A 20,420-nucleotide genomic window follows, 5' to 3' on the forward strand; every position below is an offset into this window, starting at 1 on the left:
AACATTGTGCTTATTGCTGATGGGCACAAATTTGTGTTAACCAATGCTAGTCCCGCTGAACCAGCTGTTAATGCATTTGAGCCTGATAAATAATGATTTGATCGCCGGAAAAGGTCAGGTGAAATGGCAAAATGTTATGTTTTGGCCTCTGTGTCTAATGTACTCCAATATCAACTTCAAGATTTAGGTCATGCCTCTGGCATGATTACCATTCTGAAGGAAATGTTTGGAGAGCAAAATCATACTGCTAAGTTAGGGATGATGAGATCTTTGTTGAATGCAAAGATGGCTGAAGGTACACCAATAAGGGAGCATTGTCTGTCTATGATAGCTATGCTCAATTCACTAGAAATTCTGGGTGCTGAGATTGATGGTGAATCTCAAGTGGACATAATACTCCAATCCCTGTCTGACTCCTATAATCAGTTCAGATTGAATGTGACAATGAATAAACAAGATTTCACATTGTCTGAATTGATGAATGAGTTAATTGCAGCTGAAAGCATCCTGAAGACTAAAGTATCTGTAAACATGGCACAAGCTTCATCTTCTAAACCAAAAGGTAAGAAGAAGAAGAAGAAGCAAGTTAAACAAGGTAAAGTGTTTGTCAAAAGGTTTAAAAAGGCTGAAAAGGGGACGAAGGGCAAACGGGGTAGTAATTGTTACTACAGTGATAAGCCAGGGCACTGGAAAAGGAACTGCACTAAGTTTCTAACAACCAAAGGTCAAGGTGAGACATCTTCCTTGTTAGTTGAAACATGTTTAGTTGCGAATCTCATTAATTCTTGGTGTGTGGATTCCAGATCAACTAATCATGTCTGCAATTCATTGCAGGGGTTTCGGGTAACCAGGCAACTGAATGAAGGAGAGATGCACTTGACGCTAGGAGATGGAACGATGGTTCATGCCCACTCCATTGGAATTGTTGAACTTTATTTTGAATCTAGAGTTTTAATTTTAACAAACTGTCTATTTGTACCCAATATACGTAGAAATTTGATTTCTGTAACCTTTTTGGGTAAGTATGGATATACCTCTATTTTGAGGTATAAAATGATAATAAAGAATGGTAATTTGATTATTTGTTCTAGTATCATTGTAGATGGTTTGTATATTATTACTCCTGATTCATATGTTGTTAACAATTAGTATACTGCCGGTGTATTGAGGGGCGCCTTACGCTTTTAATAAGACCAACTTATTACTTATCAAAAAAAATATGTTGTTAACAATTTTGTTTTAGAACCAACTCATAATACTTTATAATTTAAAAGAAAGATTACTTCTACTTATGAAGCATACCTTTGGCATCTATGTCTTGATCACATCAACTCAAAGAGGATTCAAAGACTGGTTAATGATGGGTTTTTAAACCCAATGGATTTCCAAGATTACCCAGTCTGCGAATCATGTTTGGAGGGTATAGAGCCAAAGATTTGCTTGAGCTAGTGCACATTGATGTATGTGGTCCTATGAGTGTCCCAACACGAGGTGGTTATGAATATTTCATCACGTTTACTGATGACTATTCAAGGTATGGTTATGTTTACCTAATGCGTCGAAAGTCTAAAGCTTTTGAAAGGTTCAAAGAGTTTCGGGCTGAAACCGAGAAACAATTGGGTAAACATATTAAAGCCCTTCGATCTGATCGAGATGATGAATACTTCCTCGGGGACTTCATAGACCATTTGTCAGAAGAAGGAATTTTATACCAGTTAACTGCACCTGGAACTCCCCAGCAAAATGGTGTAGCAGAGAGAAGAAATAGAACTCTTTTAGAAATGGTAAGAGCAATGATGAGTTATGCTACTTTACCTATGTCTTTCTGGGGATATGCTTTAGAAACAACAACACACTTGCTAAATTTGGTTCCATCTAAAACTATTTCCAAGATACCTTCTGAATTGTGGACAGGGCGAAGGCCCAGTATAAGATACATCCACATTTGGGTTTGCCCAACACATGTGCTGAAAGGAAAAGTTGATAAATTGGAATCAAAGACAGAAGTATGTTTGTTTATTGGATATCCAAAAGGGACAAAGGGTTATTTGTTTGATAGTCCTAAAGAAATGAAGGTATTTGTTACCACAAATGCGAGATTTCTTGAAGAGAAGTATATAAACAATAATATACCAAAGAGTTAGGTGGTTCTAGAAGAGATGGTAGATGCAAGAAACACTACATCTTCAAAAGTTCCTGAAGATGAGGTGGTTGTATCAGATACACCACAGATAACTGTCGATGAGACACCAAGTAACGTCATACCGCGTCCCAGTGGGAGGATTGTCAGGGCACTTGACAGATTCATAGGAGTAGCTAATGTAGCTATTTCAGATGAATTTGAATCTGATCCAAGTACCTACAACAGAGCGGTTTATGATGTGGATGCAAACCAATGGGTCAAAGCTATCAAAAGTGGGTTGGAATTGATGTATTCCAACAATGTCTGGTCTCTTGTAAAGGCGCTTAACAACATTAAACCTATTGATTGTAAATGGGTTTACAAGAGAAAGAGAGGGGAGGATGGGAAGGTTGAAACCTTCAAGGAAAGATTGGTAACTAAAGGTTTCACTCAGAAAGAAGGGATAGACTATGAGGAAACTTTTTCGCCAGTTGCCATGCTGAAATCCATCCGGATACTCTTGGCCATTGCCGCTCATTTTGACTATGAGATATGGCAGATGGACGTCAAGACTGCCTTTTTAAATTGGCATCTTGACGAGGACATCTATATGATGCAACTAGACGGGTTCATAGCTAATAACCAAGAGGATATGGTATGTAAGTTGCAAAGGTCCATTTATGGACTTAAGCAAGCATCCCGATCATGGAACGTTAGGTTTGATGAGACAATCAAACGGTTTGGTTTTGAAAAAAACCTGGGTGAACCATGTGTGTACAAAAAGTGTTAAGATAAAATAGTAATTTTTTAGTACTGTATGTTGACGATATCCTACTCATTGGAAACGACGTAGGGACATTATCAACAGTAAAAATCTGGTTTGATATGAAAGACTTGGGAGAAGCAAGCTATATTCTAGGGATCAAGCTTTTGCGAGATTGCCGTAATAAAATGATAGGCTTATCTCAAGCTGCATACATAGATCAGGTCCTAGCAAGGTTTAGCTTGCTAGACTCCAAGAAAAGGTTACTTCCCTTTAGACATGGAGTTCCTTTTACTAAAGAGTAGTGTCCAAATACACCTCAAGAGGAAGAGCAGATGAGGGATGTTCCTTACGCTTCGGCTGTAGAAAGCCTCATGTATGCTATGCATGCACTAGACTTGATATATGTTTTGCAATTGGCATGGTCAGCAGATATCAATCAAACCCTGGATCAACACATTGGGTAGATGTAAAGCATTTACTTAAGTATCTTCGGAGAACTAGGGATTATATGCTAGTATACCATTGTGAGGATTTGACAACAACTAGTTATATAGATTCTGATTTCCAGTCAGATCGTGATTCTCATAAATTTACCTCAGGGTATGTCTATACCTTAGGTGGAGCAGCCATTAGTTGGAGAAGTGTGAAGCAGTCTTGTATTGCTGACTCCATTATGGAAGCTGAATATGTTGTGGCTTGTGAAGCTGCAAAGGAAGCAGTATGGCTCAGGAAGTTCCTAGCAGATCTTGATCTTATAAGGATAGAGCAGTCTCCTATCACGTTGTTTTGTGACAACAGTGGAGCAGTTGCACAATCCAAGGAACCAAGGAACCATAGGAGAGGGAAACACATCGAGTGCAAATATCATCTCATTAGAGAGATAGTGACTCAAGGAGATGTGGTTGTGGCTAAGATTCCATCGGCTGAGAATTTGGCAAACCCATTCACAAAGACCTTACCTCAGAAGATTTTCGAATCTCACTTACAGGGAATTGGAGTCAAATGTATGCCTAATTGGAATTGAGTGCAAGTGGGAGTTTATTAGGGTTTAAGTCCTAAATCCCAATGTACTAATGACATATAAGTTTATTATGAATAAAGTTGTTATTCATTGGTCTATATTTGAGTATATGGCATAGGTGATTTAATTTATTGACTTCTAATTTAAACCAAGTGCGTGTGTTTGTGTGCAAACAAATATCTTAAATGCAGAATTTGAATGAGACAAGATATTTGTTACGAAGTTGAAACTCTATGAAGAGAAAAAACCACTCCGAGGCAGCCAAACCCAGGAAATCCACTATCCAAAAACAAAGCTAGTTACAAGACACTCGTACTCACATAACTCTATGCAGTAATCATACCTTTAACTCTGACATGTAACCCAACACGAACACTTCCCAACTAGATCTTCCACCTGAAGGGGTTTTTGATGGATTCCTTTACCCTAGGGCCGACGCCTAAGATAGACTTCACACGAACAACTGAGCACACACCGGTAACGGCTTGAGAGCTAGCGGATCTTCGATTCTCCCTAAACATCCTCTCAAAGCACTATGGAATTCACCACCGAATTCTGTACAAAACACAAGCCTAGAGCCCCTTATTTATAGGCTTTAAGAGACCTCAAAAACTGCTGAGATTCGGACTCTGGCTGTTGAGCGTCCGGACCGAAGTTAGCCACCTCTGAATGGTTTTCTACAATATCCTTCAGAAACAGCGCCCTAAATCTGCTCAAACTTAGACTCTGACTACGGATCGTCCAGACAGTCTTCTGTGACCGACATTCAGAAACTGCACAATTCTGGAGGCCGTCCGGACGCTACTCTATTTCCTTTCAGACATTCAAGTTGTAGGACTTTTCCTTCGCTTTCCAACGACACCAATTTCATCTCAATCCGATACTCGAGCAGAGAGTTATGATAAAAACACTAAGACGTGCGCATAAATCTTCCTGGAAGCCTGAAACGCATCTGGACGGTTGCTGTTTCCCGATCCGTGTCTGAACATGAAATCCAACTACTTGTCGAACACTGAATGGCGTTCGGACAGTATTGCCACTTCGTCCGGACGGATGCACTTGAACACTGGATTCTTCTCGAACTCTTAATGGTGTCCGAACGATTTGCCATTACGTCCGGACGGATGCAATCTTGAACAGTTCGAAGTTTCTAGACACTGATGGGCGTCCGAACGGAAAGTTCTCGTCATCCGGACGGGAACACCACATCGTTCGGACGGTTGCTGGGATCTGACTTCTTTGAGTTGGAATCTGTACAGAATCTTCCTTGAACAATGAAATAGCCTTCATGAAGCTTGTGACACTTGCAACTTATCATAATAGGGTTCTTTTCACATCCGAGAAATAAACTCTGAATATCTGAAGACTCTGAAATATACGGCATTCCTGTGAAAGCAGCAACATTACATAATAGTGATTTTGTCAACAAAATGATGGTAATCAAAAACTAACAAACTCCCATTTTGGCCATTCTGGGACGAAAATCACTAGACCGGTTAAAAATACATTCTCGGTCCAAAAACTAACATATACTCCCCCTTTTTGTCTCAAAGGGACAAAGGGTAAACAGAGTATAGAAAGACCACAGTATTAAAATACTCCCCCTTGATATCTCAATAGAACAAGGGTAAACAGAGTATATAAAATCCACAGACAAAAACGTTCTAAAATCCAAAACAATAGGAAACTAGAGAAGAGTCTGCAAGTGGCCCAAAAGAGAGGAACAAAAATCCTCCAAGTACCAAATCCTGCTGATCCACTGAAATCAAGTAACGGAGAGAAAAACCGTATAAAAAGCTGGATTTGAACTACTTCGGCTTCTAGCTCCTGAAGCCGGGAAACCATAGACTGAAAAGTTTCAGTCACTTGAATCTTCTAGCCCGAAACTGATCATCAGCAAAAAGAAATCCTCTAGACAAGTGGTCTGCAAGATGATAAAGAGGATTCACCCATAAATCTCTAGTTGGTGCAGATCTTAGAGGAAAAGGTTACGGAAAACTCTGTATGAGCAGGGGGAATGAGCTCATCTAAAATTTGAGATCTTTGGAACATATGATTTCAATACTGGTATGTTTTCCAAAGAGCCCTCTGTTTGACACTATGCTGGGAGCCATCGGACAACATATTCCTGAAAATATTTAAACAGAAATCTATCCAAAAATAACACCATAAGGAAATATTAGATCCTGTTAGTTTAAAAAAGAATGTGGTATTATGATGGCTATCAATTGGATGCATAAAGAAATACAAAAGTAGATATAGCAATCCAAAAGACACAGATTAGTAATATCCATCCAGCATAAAGACAGAAAAAGATATTCATGCGCAATCTCTCAAATCATAATTAATTAAATATTCCAATATTCTAAAAGGAACTAAAGCTTAAGAGAATCAGGAAAGTCAAAGGAAATACCTGGAAATGAGAAAAGATGCGCAGAGAATCCCAAAATCTCAAGATTAATCCGAGAGAAAAGACACACATCACAACATGATAGAACAGGCAAAAAGTAGTGTGTGTGTGTTTAGCAGAGAAAGCAAAAAGCTCGTGGCTGGACGTGGTACATACTCGTCTGGACGGCATGCTGTCAGTTAAGAGATCAACAGAGCCGAGCGCGTCCGGACGCAAGAACATGTTCGTCCGGACGCTTCACACTAGAAGCTGAAAAACAGAGGGAAATATACAGAATTTTTTTCCCTAACGTTAGCTTCAGAACACGCATGTATAAATAATTGATAAAACAGTCAAATAGTTTTAAAAATATACTGAGATATAATTGAGAGTTAAGAGTCAATAAGCACAAAAATTTCCCTGCAGATAGAAATTTTTCAATAGTAAACTTAACTCATGCAATGCGTGTGTGTGTGGAAGCTTTCTCAATAAGGTATGAACTTCACTGATATGACTTAAAAGCAATTGGATTTTCTAAATAAGAGAGAAAATCAAAGTTAGATTAGTCAAAAGTCAAACCTTATTATGCTAGGTCCTAGTTACCTTCATCTGATACACTCTCCCTAAGCTGCAACACTTTTCTTTTACTATGTCCTTTAGTGACCGTCTATTTCCGCAATGATGTGGTCACTGACTGTTTCTTTAGGGACAAGATCAAGAACAGATTTAGCACAAAAGCAATGGATCTTTTTATTTATCCATATATATATATATATATATATATATATATATATATATATATATATATATATATATATTTCAGTTTTGAATGTTTTTTTATCACTTGGTGCTGCAACTTAGAAAGAATGCCAGAATTTATGGGTTCTAGGTTCTAGGTTCAACTAGCGAGTTGGTCGCTTCTGAAAATTTTAAATGAAAGATTTTTTTGCTAAGATGGTCAATTTGACCATCTTAGCAAAAAAATCTTTCATTTAAAATTTTCAGAAGCTAAAAGTCAGAGGAGAGGGAAAAAAAAAAAAAAAAAAAAAAAAACCTTAGGGGAGCTTTGGTTAGTGCACAATTTTTTATCGCATGAGAAAATCAACTATCTAGCATTAAGATGCACAAGAAAACTTAGCAGATATCAGACAAAAACTCTCAATCATATATAAGCATATTCAATTAATGCACAATGAACTGAGATCAGGCAAAAACAAATACAATATCTGAAAAGTTATATAAAAAAATAAAATTCTGCATCTTCTCCCCTAATTTTTTTTTTCTTGTTGAAAACAATAAAATAGAAAAACAACAAGGACATGCTTATGGAAAAGGAAATAACATCCAATCCCAACATGTAAGGTAAAATCAAACATGTCCTCAGGGAGAGAGGTTTAGAAATACCAAGACAGAAAAGCAGCCGCTCGACGTGCTTTAACTGTTATCCCCAAAAATATCTGCAGAAGTTTCTCAAGACAACAAGAGAAAATATGGGGATAGAATAAATGGTTCCTAAAATAGAATGCAAGGCACGAATAGGATATGACATGATAATCTATGCAATGCAAAAACATACCTGACATGCACTAGGATTTATGAACCAAAATCCTAGGCATGGTAAGACTTCACCTCTACTAGGTGAGTCCACTCCCATTCAAGGGGTGAATGGTCTCATCATTCCTGACCCATACCTGCTTGACCTGTGGCGGTGGTTTGCAGGTCTTGCTCATGTCGTCCATTCTTCTTAGCATACATTGCATTAGGCTCAACAACCCTTTGTAGCCATGGTTGCTAATGGGCTTTTGCGGCTATCTCTTATAGTGCCTTGATTTGTTCTTCTTTGATTTACCACTCTGATTGGCAGGAACCAACTTCAACTATCGCTGTTGATGCCGTGGAGCCTGGAATGTAGTCGGAGATAGAGTACCTGATGTAGCTCTTGTTGGCAGCTCCTTCTGAACCTTCGACTTCTGAGCCTGAAGATATGGACATTTGGGTCGGATGTGACTGGTGATGCCGCAGTGATGACAGGTGGGTAGGCTTCTTTTGTTGGAATGCTGCTTGACTTTCTCTGCAGAAATATGGTTAGCATTCTTACAAACATTATTGCCCTTACCTTTTATATGTCTCCTATACGGAGGGACATATTTTGATGAGGAAGAATCTTCAACTTCACTTTCTTCAAAGCATCCTGCTTAATCCAAGGCATGTGGGATTTCAACAAATAACAATTTGGCCTAATATGACCAATCTTCCCACAATGATGACAAATAGGAACAAACTTACCTTGTGTTCCTGAATCCTTGGAGTTAGGCTTCACACAATTATTTAAGCAAGAATTTTCAGAACAAGCTGCATCTACTATCACAAGCTTAATATCAACAGAATCTAATTCAGAATCAGAAGCATGTGAAGTAGAAGTACTTAAATCATTAACAATTAAATCAGGCTTGTTAGAAATATCTGTATGAATACAAAGCATGCTTTTCAAATTATTACTAGAGAATTTTTCCAAGAGATCCTCTGATTCTTTTAATTTATTCTCTAGTACATCAACAATATCAAAAAGCATGGTATTCTCAAATTTCAAAGAGTCAATCAAAACATGTGATTCAGATAATTGTAAAATCAAAGACTCTTTTTCTTGCTTAATCTTCTTGAGTTCTTTATTGGATTTCTTAAAGAGTTTACTTATCAACAAAGTATCTTTAGATAAATCATAAGAATAATCTTCAGAGAACTCAAGAAGATTTATGTTAGAAGAAGTCATGGGTCACACTTAAGAAATAAATCTAAAACACAAGTGTAACCTGCTCTGATACCAATTGAAAATAATTTATTGACTTCTAATTTAAACCAAGTGTGTGTGTTTGTGTGCAAACAAATATCTTAAATGCGGAATTTAAATGAGACAAGATATTTGTTACGAAGTGGAAACTCTATGAAGAGAAAAAACCACCCCGGGGCAACCAAACCCAGGAAATCCACTATCCAAAAACAAAGCTAGTTACAAGACACTCGAACTCACATAACCCTATGTAGTAGTCATACCTTTAAATCTGACATGTAAACCAACACAAACGCTTCCCAACCAGATCTTCCACCTGAAATGGGTTTTTGATGGATTCCATTACCCTAGGGCCGACGCCTAAGATAGACTTCACACGAACAACTGAGCACACATAGACAATGGCTTGAGAGCTAGCGAATCTTCGATTCTCCCTAAACACCCTCTCAAAGCACTATGGAATTCACCACCGAATTCTGTACAAAACAAAAGCCTAGAGCCCTCTATTTATAGGCTTCAAGAGACCTCAAAAACTGCTGAGATTCGGACTCTGGCTGTCGAGCGTCCGGATGGAAGTTAGCCACGTCCGGACTGTTTTCTGCGATATCCTTCAGAAACAGCACCCTAAATCTGTTCAAACTATGACTTTGATAGCGGACCGTCCGGACGGAAGTTTGCCTCGTCGGGACGGTCTTCTGCGACCGACATTCAGAAACTGCACAATTCTGGAGGCCGTCTGGACGCTACTCTCTTTCCGTCTGGATGGTGGGCCATCCGGATGTCATCCGTACATTCTAGTTGTAGTATTTTTCCTTAGCTTTCCAACGACACCAATTTCATCTCAATCCGATACTCGAGCAAAGAGTTATGATAAAAACATTGAGATGTGCGCAGAAATCTTCCTGGAAGCCTGAAATGCGTCTGGACGGTGTTGCCCTTCCGTCCGGACGGTTGCTGTTTCCCGATCCGTGTCTGAACGTGAAATCCAACTACTTGTCGAACACTGGATGGCGTCCAGATGGTATTGCCACGTTGTCCGGACGGATGCACTTGAACACAGGATTCTTCTCAAACTCTTAATAGTGTCTGGACGATTTGCCATTGCGTCCGGACGGATGCAATCTTGAACAGTTCGAAGTTTCTAGACATTGATGGGCGTCCGGACAGATGTTGCTAACTGAAGAGCGTCCGGACGGGAACACCATATCGTCCGGACGGTTGTTGGGATCCGACTTCTCTGAGTTGGAATTTGTACAGAATCTTCCTTGAACACTGAAATAGCCTTCATGAAGCTTGTGACACTTGCAACTTGTCAAAATACGGCTCTTTCTACATCCGAGAAATAAACTCTGAGTATCTGAAGACTCTGAAATATACGACATCCCTGTGAAAGCAGCAACATTACATAATAGTGATTTTGTCAACAGGATTATGCCAATAAAAAACTAACAAGTTGTTTTTCCATGAAAATACTGTCAAAAAGAAAAACTCATACTCCAAATATTACTTATGATATTGATTCTAAATCCTGAGAGGATTGTGTACTCAGATGTTAATTATAGATCACTTTGATGCATCAATGGGCGAGATCAAATTGATGGTCAATATACTCAGTGTGTTGGGTGATCGCAATTAACATTGTGAGAAAACTTTTCTCAAGAAAGAATCCAAGTCCTTTATTAAAAGGATAAGAAATTTTCCCTTGAGTTTGATTTTATAGTATGGATTATTCTAAGTCTCTGGCCAGAGCATTTTGGTATGAGATACTGAAATACAAAGTACATGAAATAAGGCTTTCATATGTACAAGAATAATATATAAAATCAGGGGACTCAAGGAAAAAGAGATAGAGAATTAAATGACAGTATCTTAGCTTTAATTCTGCTACGGAAGATTTATTGGAGGAATCAAAAGTCAAAATTAAGTAAATTTAATGGATTAATTGTTAAATCAAAAATATAAACTAGAGTGCAATTACAATTGTGTAGTAAAATCAATTGTAATTAAATAGTGACGGGAAGAGTCGGAACTATTTTATTTTTTCCTTTAGGTCCCTCATCAAGCTGATTTAATTTAACCAGATCAGATTTTTTGTTTAATGGGCGTGTTGTTTTTATTTAATTATAAATATGGGCTAGAGAGAAATTGGGCATTTGATGCAAGGGAAGATTGGACTTTGGGATAAAACCCAAGCCCAGTAGCAAGTGTGGGACGCATGGGCCAGGGAGCTTATTCCTAGCCCATGCGTCACATTGAAGTGATGGAAGGCTAGGATGAATCCCATCCTCCTATCCCTAGCCGTCCACCACCTAGAGTTCTAGTCTATCTAAAACTTCATTTTACAGCTTGTCCCACATTGCTTGCGTCTTTCAGTCTCCTAGTATTCTAAGCCTATAAATAGATATGCCTGTAGCTCTTCAAAAGTAAGCAATTTTGCTAATAGTTCTCTAGTTTCAAACTAAGAACTAATATTATTGAGTTTTCTCTCGAGAATAAGTTTAATATTTTGAAGAGTAAGATAAGAGCCCACGCTCTTGGTTATCATCAGTCATTGGTTAGCAGACCTGAAGGATCATCACGCGTTCTTCGTTCAAGGAGCAAGGAGCTTAAACTTACCCATATAGTCAAGGAAAGGCAATTTAATTTTAAACACGGTCAAATAAGTGCTTTTGATTTGTGGTTTATTTTAAAATAGCTTTGTTCTTCACTTGTTCTTCATAAAGTTTGTTCCTGGATTTGGAAATTTTATTTTCCACTGAGCAATATTCGTTTTGCAAACCAATTTCGAACAGATACACATTCCACAATTCAAATCTCATACCTCACAGACCCTGCTTGTGATAAACAATTCAAACAAGTGAAGTCTCTTTAATCCAACAAACAAGTCAAAAGATTCAAATTTTTAATGACATAAAGTGTTCAACATGTTAAACAAACCAATGATATGCAAACCACAGTGCGATGTAATCATGCTCAATCAACAACATAACACAATTTTTTTTTTCTCTCTTTTTTCTTTTTAGAACAAAGAGGACAAATAAAAATAAATAAACAAACAGACAAAGTATTTTTCCATACCCCCAAACTTGAATTACATATTGTTCTCAATGTGTAATATAGAAATACATTACCAGAAGTAAGGAAACATCAAAGTGTGAAAAAGCCCAGGGCGTCCCCCAAACTTAAACACGAGCACACCTGTCACAAACTAACTGCAATATTTCTCATAGAAACACACATCACAAGGTCAATTGCTGTTAGAAACAAAAGAAAAAGACAAAAATGAAGTGAAAAACGACTAAAAGAAAATGTGTGGAACATAAAATGTTCTCGCAAGTGCACAAATCGGTTGCAGTTAATGGATTGCAAGTGCGAGGTCAATACCACATAGAATTGTGTTTTTGAAAACAAAATTTATGTCTAAACTAATTAAATATTAACCTAGTTCTAAAAAAGGTTTGATTTTGGTGAATAAAAGAAAACATAAATAAAATAAAATAAAATAAAATAAAAAAAGAAAAGAAAAGGTTAGTAGGTTTTGGAATCCACACCCAGTGAATCATAACAACATACTCCATGTTCATCAATATTAATCCGAAGTTCTCACAATTAAAATCTTAGGTATGTTTTATTATGCTTCAAATATTTAATCAAAATCATCCCTTGTATCCATTCTTTACACAAATCAAAAAAGAAATCAATTTAAATTAAATCATCAAGTGTATCCGTAAATTACAACAAGATATCCAATTTAAATCAAAACATCAACTGTACCCATAAAATAAATCACAAGGGATATCCAATTGTTTTATAAATAAAAACCAAGCAATCAATTATGTGAAATTATTTCAAATCATCAAATGTATCATTGAATCATAAAAGATATTCAAATTCCACACATTGAAAAGAAGTAAAACATTGAAAAAATTAAACCAAATAAAATGGGATAATAAAGACTTACATGGAAGTATTGTTGTTATTCATCAATGAGGTTTCATCCTCAACTTTAGTTGAGAAATTAGCTACACATGATTATGAAAAAAAAAACCTAGCCTAAAGAAAAACTAAACTAAAAGGGAGAAAATATGTGGAATTTTGTTTCTGGTCTCCCACTCTCATTTTCTTGAGGCTTAGCAGTCTATTTATAGGGAGAAAATAAACCCTAGAAGTCTTAGAGATCCCAGAAAAATCGTACTTCAATCTCCTAGTCAAATTTGGAAGCAATCATAGTACAAATCGGAATAGGATTTGTCCAAATTTGCGTTCTTATATTACGGGACACTTTTCGTATAGCAGAAATTCAAATTAGGAAAATCCTATTTCATAATTATTTGTAGTATTTTGAGTTAGCTTTCCAATGCTACTAGTTTCACCTTAATCTGATACTTGAGAGGAAAGTTATGATCAAAATACTACGATATGTGCAGAATCTAAAATTTAATCCAATCCGATTTTTACTCCAATTAGAGAAATTTTGATTTAATTATTTCATTGATTTGGTTAAACATAACCACATCATCTAGGTCTTCTTAAAGTGTGTTTTCTTCCGAACTTTGCATTCTTTACCTTAAAGCTGATGTTTTCTTTAACAACCTACAAAACACAAATTTAACACAAAACATTAGATTAAGACACAGCTAAAGAATTAACTAATGTAAATTAAGGGGTTTAAATATACAATATTTGGCACTTATCAAATACTCACAAACTTACATTTTGCCAATCCCTTAGCAAAACAAAACAAAAAATAAAATAAAAGCATGAAATATAAATCTTCTTTCGTGGGAGAGACGATTGCATTTAGCATATGCAACAAGCCTTTTAAACCCGTAGGACTCCCTAGTAGATATAACACCCCATATTTTAAGACATAAATATAATGTCTTAAAATAGAATTTAGGACCTAATAATAATGTAAAAGAATAAATATGAATAGTTATGAAAATAAATATTCATTAATTAAGAAGCGTTTATAGTTTCAATTTGATAAAAGTTCAAACATACCTTAAACTTTAGAACGACGGAAACAGAGTCAAACCAACTTCATTTTAGTTGATTCAAAAACTAGGAAACTCTATTTGAAGTCCTCTAGCTACCTTCCAAATTTCTTAATTTTTGGACTCTGTTTAGGACGCAAAAACACCCGTAAAAAGTACTACCCCTAATTTGAATGAAAATTTAACATTAATAATTAATGGGCTCATTTTAGTTCTCGATGAACCCAGCCCCTAGCCCAGTCCATATGGAATCATTGACATCAGCCCGGCCCATTTGAAACTAGTCCAGCAACACGTTGATGCCCATGTGTAGGCGCCCCTTTTCGCACAAGCTCTCTCCCTTCCCCTTCACTGAATTCTTATGAAAATATCCTACATTCTTACTCTCCAAGCTGAATTCTAGCCATTAGATGAGATCAAAATGGGACGATAATAGCCGTCCAATTATGTATAAAAGAAGAGGCACCCCAACGTTCATCGCACACCTCTTTTCTTCAATTCTCTCAAAATTCTCTCAGGCTTTGTTTGGTAAGGGAAGGGGAATTGGTAGTAGAAGTTGGAAGTGATAGATGTGATATAAAGTAAAAGAGTAATGATAGGCAGGGGATAGCAAGCTGTCCCTTGCCCGGCCCTTTCCTATGTGGAAAGGGCCTTTTCCCTTTTAATATTTTTTTTTTTAAAAAAAAAAATTCGAATTTTGAAACCAGTGTAATGCGTCTTCTTCTATATCCATTTTTTGTCCCCAAAACCATTTCCACCCCCCCCCCCCAAATCTTTCCCTCCATCTTCTCTCCTCAACCCCACCGTGAACCCGCCAGTGTCGACGACTCATGAGCCGGCCACCGTCAACGACTCACGAGCCGGCCACCGTCAACCACTCACGAGCCCACGACTCCACTGTGCCTTCTCCATCTCCGGCCAAAACCCAACCACTGTGCGTTCTCCATCTCCGGTTCGGATCCGACGACCCAACCACCGTACCGCCACGAGAAGCCCAGCCGAACCACTGCCATCGCCGACGAGCCCATCCACCGTAAGGTTTTTTTTTTTTTTTTTTTTTTTTTTTTTTTTTTTTATCTTTCCTTTTGATTTTCTCTCCAAATCCATTTTTTTAGTTGATTTTGGTTGAGATTTGGCTGAGAAAATGCAGGAATTGGAGGGACAAAGTTGGTTGAGATTTGGGCTCCCACAGTACCGGCGACCATTTCCCTCATTTCCGGCACCGGTAGCGATCTCCCCCATTTCTGGTTTTTTAATCTACCTTTTTTAGTTGCTTGCTGTGATTTGTGGTTTTTTGCTGTTGGGTTTCTGGTTTTTAAAATGCCCTCTTACATGTTTGTTTATGCATTATTTGCTATTGGGTTTCTGCTAGTAAAATGCCCTCTTACTAAGTTTTGTTATCTTTTTTTTTTTTTTTTTTTTAGTATTTTTCAAGAGAATGGATTATGTGGATGTATCAGTAGTTGGAACTGGTTGTATTTGGATCTTAGAGCAATAACATCCTTTCAATTCACTGTTTAGTGTTGTGTGTTTGGCAGGATTAGTGATTATTTGCTAATTTATTTTCTTTAGGAAACCGGAAGAATGTGGGAAATGAATGTTGTCTTTGGATCTGCATTTTTTACCATAAAAAGTGTTTTTTATTTTTTATGTTTTATTTTTGGATCTGCCTTTTTTACCATAATTTTCTACATTCTGGGGTTATAATTGTTAATCGAAAATATACCTCTAGATTAATAATATTTCTGAAAATTCTCTCTTTCCCAGGTTTAGTTTGAAACCAGACAACCAATGAGAACATTTAGGTTATCTATGAATAGTGTGCTCTGATTGACATGCCATATATAATGTCAAAACATTTATTTTATTTCATTCTTTTGTTTTGTTTTTCATTGTTTTGGCAGAATTTTATACTTTTTGGTAAACAACTTATTACTTAGTGGTCCATTACCATCCTCTGCAACTGTATTATTGTCGGTGTTGCGTGGAGGCAAAATCGTTTGTGTTTACGATAGTAGAAGGAGCTTCGGTGGTGAGACTGGAAAAAAGGAGGAGGAATTTCTCAGGGCTGGTACTGCTTGGTGCTCAAAGTGTTGGTTGGCTAGTGTCGACAATGGAGAGTTTGATGTGGTACCTGGGGGATAAGGAGTTTGTTAGGTCCTGCAGAGAGGGGTCTAAGGTGCCTATTGTTAGACGAGGTGGTAATGCAGATGGTAGATTCCTCGAAGTGGCAGCTTATGCTGTGGGCGGCCGGAGAGGGATTATCTACTTTCTTGAAGGGTATGAGGGGCGGGGCTTGAGGAAAGTCTCTATTGAGTTGGGGAAGGTCAGAGATTTTCTTAAAATCCCGAATGGGCATGGCTTGCTTCATTCATCTTCAAATCCAGAGAAGCTGCGGAGAGCAGGTGATGTTGACATTGAAGGTTCTGCCCCCTCTGTCCCTGTCGTTTCTCCCGGCAAAATCGGAGAGTTTTCCTTCGTGGAGGTTCTGTGCAGGGGCGCCAATTGCCTAGAGGTGGAGAAGAAGCTATCTCTCCCAGTGGTTCCGGTAGAGGTGAAGCACCGTGTTCTCTCAGTGAAGGAGAAGAAGCTGTACCGTTCAGAGAAGCCTTCGGTAAAGGTCCCTTGTGACCGTTGTAATGCAGAGAACGTGGAGGAAGGGATGGGTGTCAGTCGGCTGCCTGAAAATTCTGCTGCTCGAGGCAAGAATTATATCTTCCTTGGTGATCACTCTACAGATTTTCAGCTGACAGATGTGGTTCACACGTTCCCCTCTCTTTTGTTGTGGAAAAGCCATCTGGAGAAGTTGAAGGCTGATGTGGACCAAGTTCTTAGCAGGGTTAGTGAGGGGCTTTCTTCGTTTGGGCCTGGCTTAAAGTCCAAACGAGTTGGGTGGAAGAACAAGACCAAGAAAAAGAAGAGGAGACTGCGTTGGGTCTCGATAGTCCCAAAACCCATCGTCTTTGACCCAGTAGCTGATTCGTCTGTGTGTCCTGAGGTGGGTCCATCGCCGATGTTGGGTTACGGTGGGTCAGAGAAATTTCTGGCAGTCTCTGAGTGTTCCGGTGGGTCTTTTTGTATGTCACTTTCTTCTGGTCTCTCTGGTTCGGAGCTTCGGTCTCCCAAACCGGTGCGAGGTTCTCGGCTTGATTACGGGGCAGCGGTTTTGGAGGATAGAGTGGGTTTGTCTGAGTTGCTGGGCTTCTCTCCAGTGAGTCCAGAGATTTTCGGTGGGTCGACTTCTTCCACTGTTATCCCTGATTTGGCTAGCTTGGCCCCCCAACCGGAACCTAATTCTGGGATTTTGTTGTCCGTTCTTGGTCTGGAGAACAATCTTGTTTCGGGTGTTTCTCCAGTGCATGTAGAAGATGCATTGGGTGTCGAGGCTGGTTCGATCCCTCCGATTTCTTTGGCTGTTTCAGAGTTTTCTCCCGGAGGAGGGAGTTTTTTCTGGGGGCTTTCCTTGTAAGCAAGAGGGTTCAAAGGATATGTCCTCTTTTGGTGCTCATTCTGTTCTTAGGTCTGCGATTGTGGAGGGTGGTGTAGGTGATGAGGGGGAGGGTTTGGGCCCGTTATCAATTCTGCCTCTGGCTGTGGAGTTGGACAAGGATTCAAGCTTGAATGTGTCTCCTAGATGGGTGATGGAGAGGGTGAATGGTTACTACAAACTAGTAGGAGTGTCTTGTGACCAATTTGAAGATAAATTGTTGGCTTTGTTTGAACTAATTGAAGCCAGGCGGGCCGATTCTTTGGCTATGGTTCCCACTGCGTTAGGAGTGAAAGGTCAGAGGGAGATTAAGCGGTTGGATTGTTCCATTAACTACGACAAGAAGGGGGAGCAATCTTATAGAAGGAGAGGTAAGGGTAGGGGCTTGTTTGGTGTTAATGAAGCTTAAAATTCTATCGTGGAATGTTAAGGGGATGAGTGAGCTAGACAAGAGATTGCGTATTAAAGGGCTCATTAGAGATTGGAAGGTAGATTTGGTGTGTTTGATGGAGACTAAAATGGAAGTCATTTCTAGAGAGGTGGTTCAAAGTTTATGGGGGCTAGTGGGGCGTCAGGTGGGATTCTAATTATGTGGGATAGGAGGGTTGTGGAGAAGGTGGATGATTGCGTGGGACAATATACGTTAGTTGTTTCGTTGCGTAACATTGATGATAATTTTTTGTGGGCCTTTGGGAGTGTGTATGGGCCTAATGATGATGGGGAGAGGAGGGTGTTGTGGAATGAGATGGCTGGATTGATGAGTTGGTGGGATAGGCCGTGGTGTTTTGGGGGAGATTTCAATGTGGTGCGGTTTCCAAGTGAGCGTTCCGGTGCTGGTGGTTTTTCTACTGCTATGGAAGAGTTCTCAGAGTTCATTCATGGGCAAAGTTTGGTGGATATTCCTCTCCAGGGAGGGCAATTCACTTGGTCCAATAATCAGGTATGGTCTAAAATTGATAGATTCCTTTTATCTCCGGAATGGGAAGAACATTACCCTAATGTGTCACAAAGTCGTTTGCCTAGACTTTTATCGGATCATTTTCCTTTGATGTTCGATTGTGGAGCGCAAAGAGAAGGGAAAGGATACTTCAAATTTGAAAACATGTGGCTCAAATCCAATGGCTTTGTAGATCTTGTGCAACGTTGGTGGGAGTCTTATGTTTTTCAAGGTCTGCCAAGTTTTGTGATGGCTAACAAGTTGAAAGCTTTAAAGGTGGATTTGAAGAAATGGAATGCGGAGGTTTTCGGGGATGTGGGGAAGAAGAAGAAGGAATTATTGGAAGGTATTAACGAGCTGGAGTGTTTTGAAGAAGCTCGGGGGCTAGTGGAGGAGGAGCGGGTTCAGAAGTCAGACATGATCAGGGAGCTGGAAAAAACTCTCTTGTGTGAGGAGGTTAATTGGAGGCAAAAATCTCGGGCTCTGTGGCTTAAGGAAGGGGATAATAATACTAAATTCTTTCACAGGGTGGCTAATTCACATCGGAGGTTCAACCATGTGGGAGTCTTAAGGATCAATGTTGCTTTGTCTTCGGATCCGGTGGAAATTAAGGATCATATTGTGAATTATTATGACTCATAGTACACCGAGCAGAGTTCGTGGCGGCCTAGGGTGGATGGGATTTTTTTCTCCTCCATTGATGCGGATGAGTGTCTCTGGTTAGAATGAGGTTTTGAGAAACATGAGGTGTGGGAGGTGGTGCGGGAGATTAACGGGGATAAGGCTCCGGGTCCAGATGGTTTTTCTATGGCGTTCTTTCAGCAATGTTGGGGGGTTCTCAAAAAAGATATTATGGCGGTATGTTCAGAATTTCATAATAGTTGCCAGTTTGAGAGGAGCTTGAATGCAACTTTTGTTTCCCTAGTTCCTAAGAAGGCAGATGCATTGGAGGTTAAGGATTTTAGGCCTATTAGTTTGGTGGGAGGGGTCTATAAAATTATTTCCAAGGTCCTTGCTAACAGGCTCAAATCAGTGTTGGGGAAAATTATTTCGAGCTCTCAGAATGCTTTTATTGGGGGAAGGCAAATCTTGGATTCAGTTCTTATAGCCAATGAATGTTTGGATAGCCAATTGCGGTCAGGGGAGGCCGGGTTATTGTGCAAACTGGATTTGGAGAAAGCTTATGATCGCGTGAATCAGGATTTCCTTCTTTACATGCCTTAGAGGTGTGGGTTTGGGGAGAGGTGGAGGAAAAGGATTAAATTTTGCATATTGTTAGTAAAATTTTCCATTTTGGTTAATGGTACCTGTCACGCTCCCATTTAGGGAAATAAGGGGAACGCAAACTTGAGCCTAAAAATACATTTACATAAACACATCTTTTAAAGATAGATCTTAATCATCTATTTTATTTTTATGAACATAAGAGTAGCTCTTTACAAAGCTATAAACTTCAAAAGAGAAACATACTATACAATACAAAGGTTACATCAGTCCCCCAAACCACCAATTGCTCTTAGCCAGGTCTATGCCATTACCAGAAGGTGACTCTGATTATTACATCCTGAAAAAGGTTGAAGGGTAAGGGGTGAGTTTGATAACTCAGTAAGTAACACAACATAGTACAAGGTAGTATAAAAAGTTTAGTTTAGAAACTTAGAATTTTTAGAGTTCACATATAGAAACATCAGCATCAATAATAAATATGCATATGCAATCATCATTCATAGTGTGTAAGTTTTGTCTACCACTGGCCCACTTCCGCATTTTTACCAAGAGCGGTGCACGTTGGGCTCGTCCAAAGGACCGATCCCGAAGGATCCATGGCTCATGCTGTCGTCACAGGGGAGAGTTACCGGGTTAGGAAGCTCCCTAGGTGAGAACCCCCCGGCCGATAGCCCCACACTTTTAGT

General features: G+C 38.9%; 1 protein-coding gene across 1 annotated transcript; it reads left to right on the forward strand.

The window, feature by feature from the left end:
• The first annotated feature begins 18,123 nt into the window (after positions 1 to 18,123).
• On the forward strand, positions 18,124 to 19,149 carry LOC133876160 (uncharacterized). The gene has a single exon (XM_062314445.1). The coding sequence runs from the start codon at positions 18,124 to 18,126 to the stop codon at positions 19,147 to 19,149; it is 1,026 nt and encodes a 341-aa protein (XP_062170429.1).
• Positions 19,150 to 20,420: the final 1,271 nt, after the last annotated feature.

The sequence above is a fragment of the Alnus glutinosa genome, chromosome 8, assembly GCF_958979055.1.
Source record: "Alnus glutinosa chromosome 8, dhAlnGlut1.1, whole genome shotgun sequence".
Taxonomy (NCBI): domain Eukaryota; kingdom Viridiplantae; phylum Streptophyta; class Magnoliopsida; order Fagales; family Betulaceae; genus Alnus; species Alnus glutinosa.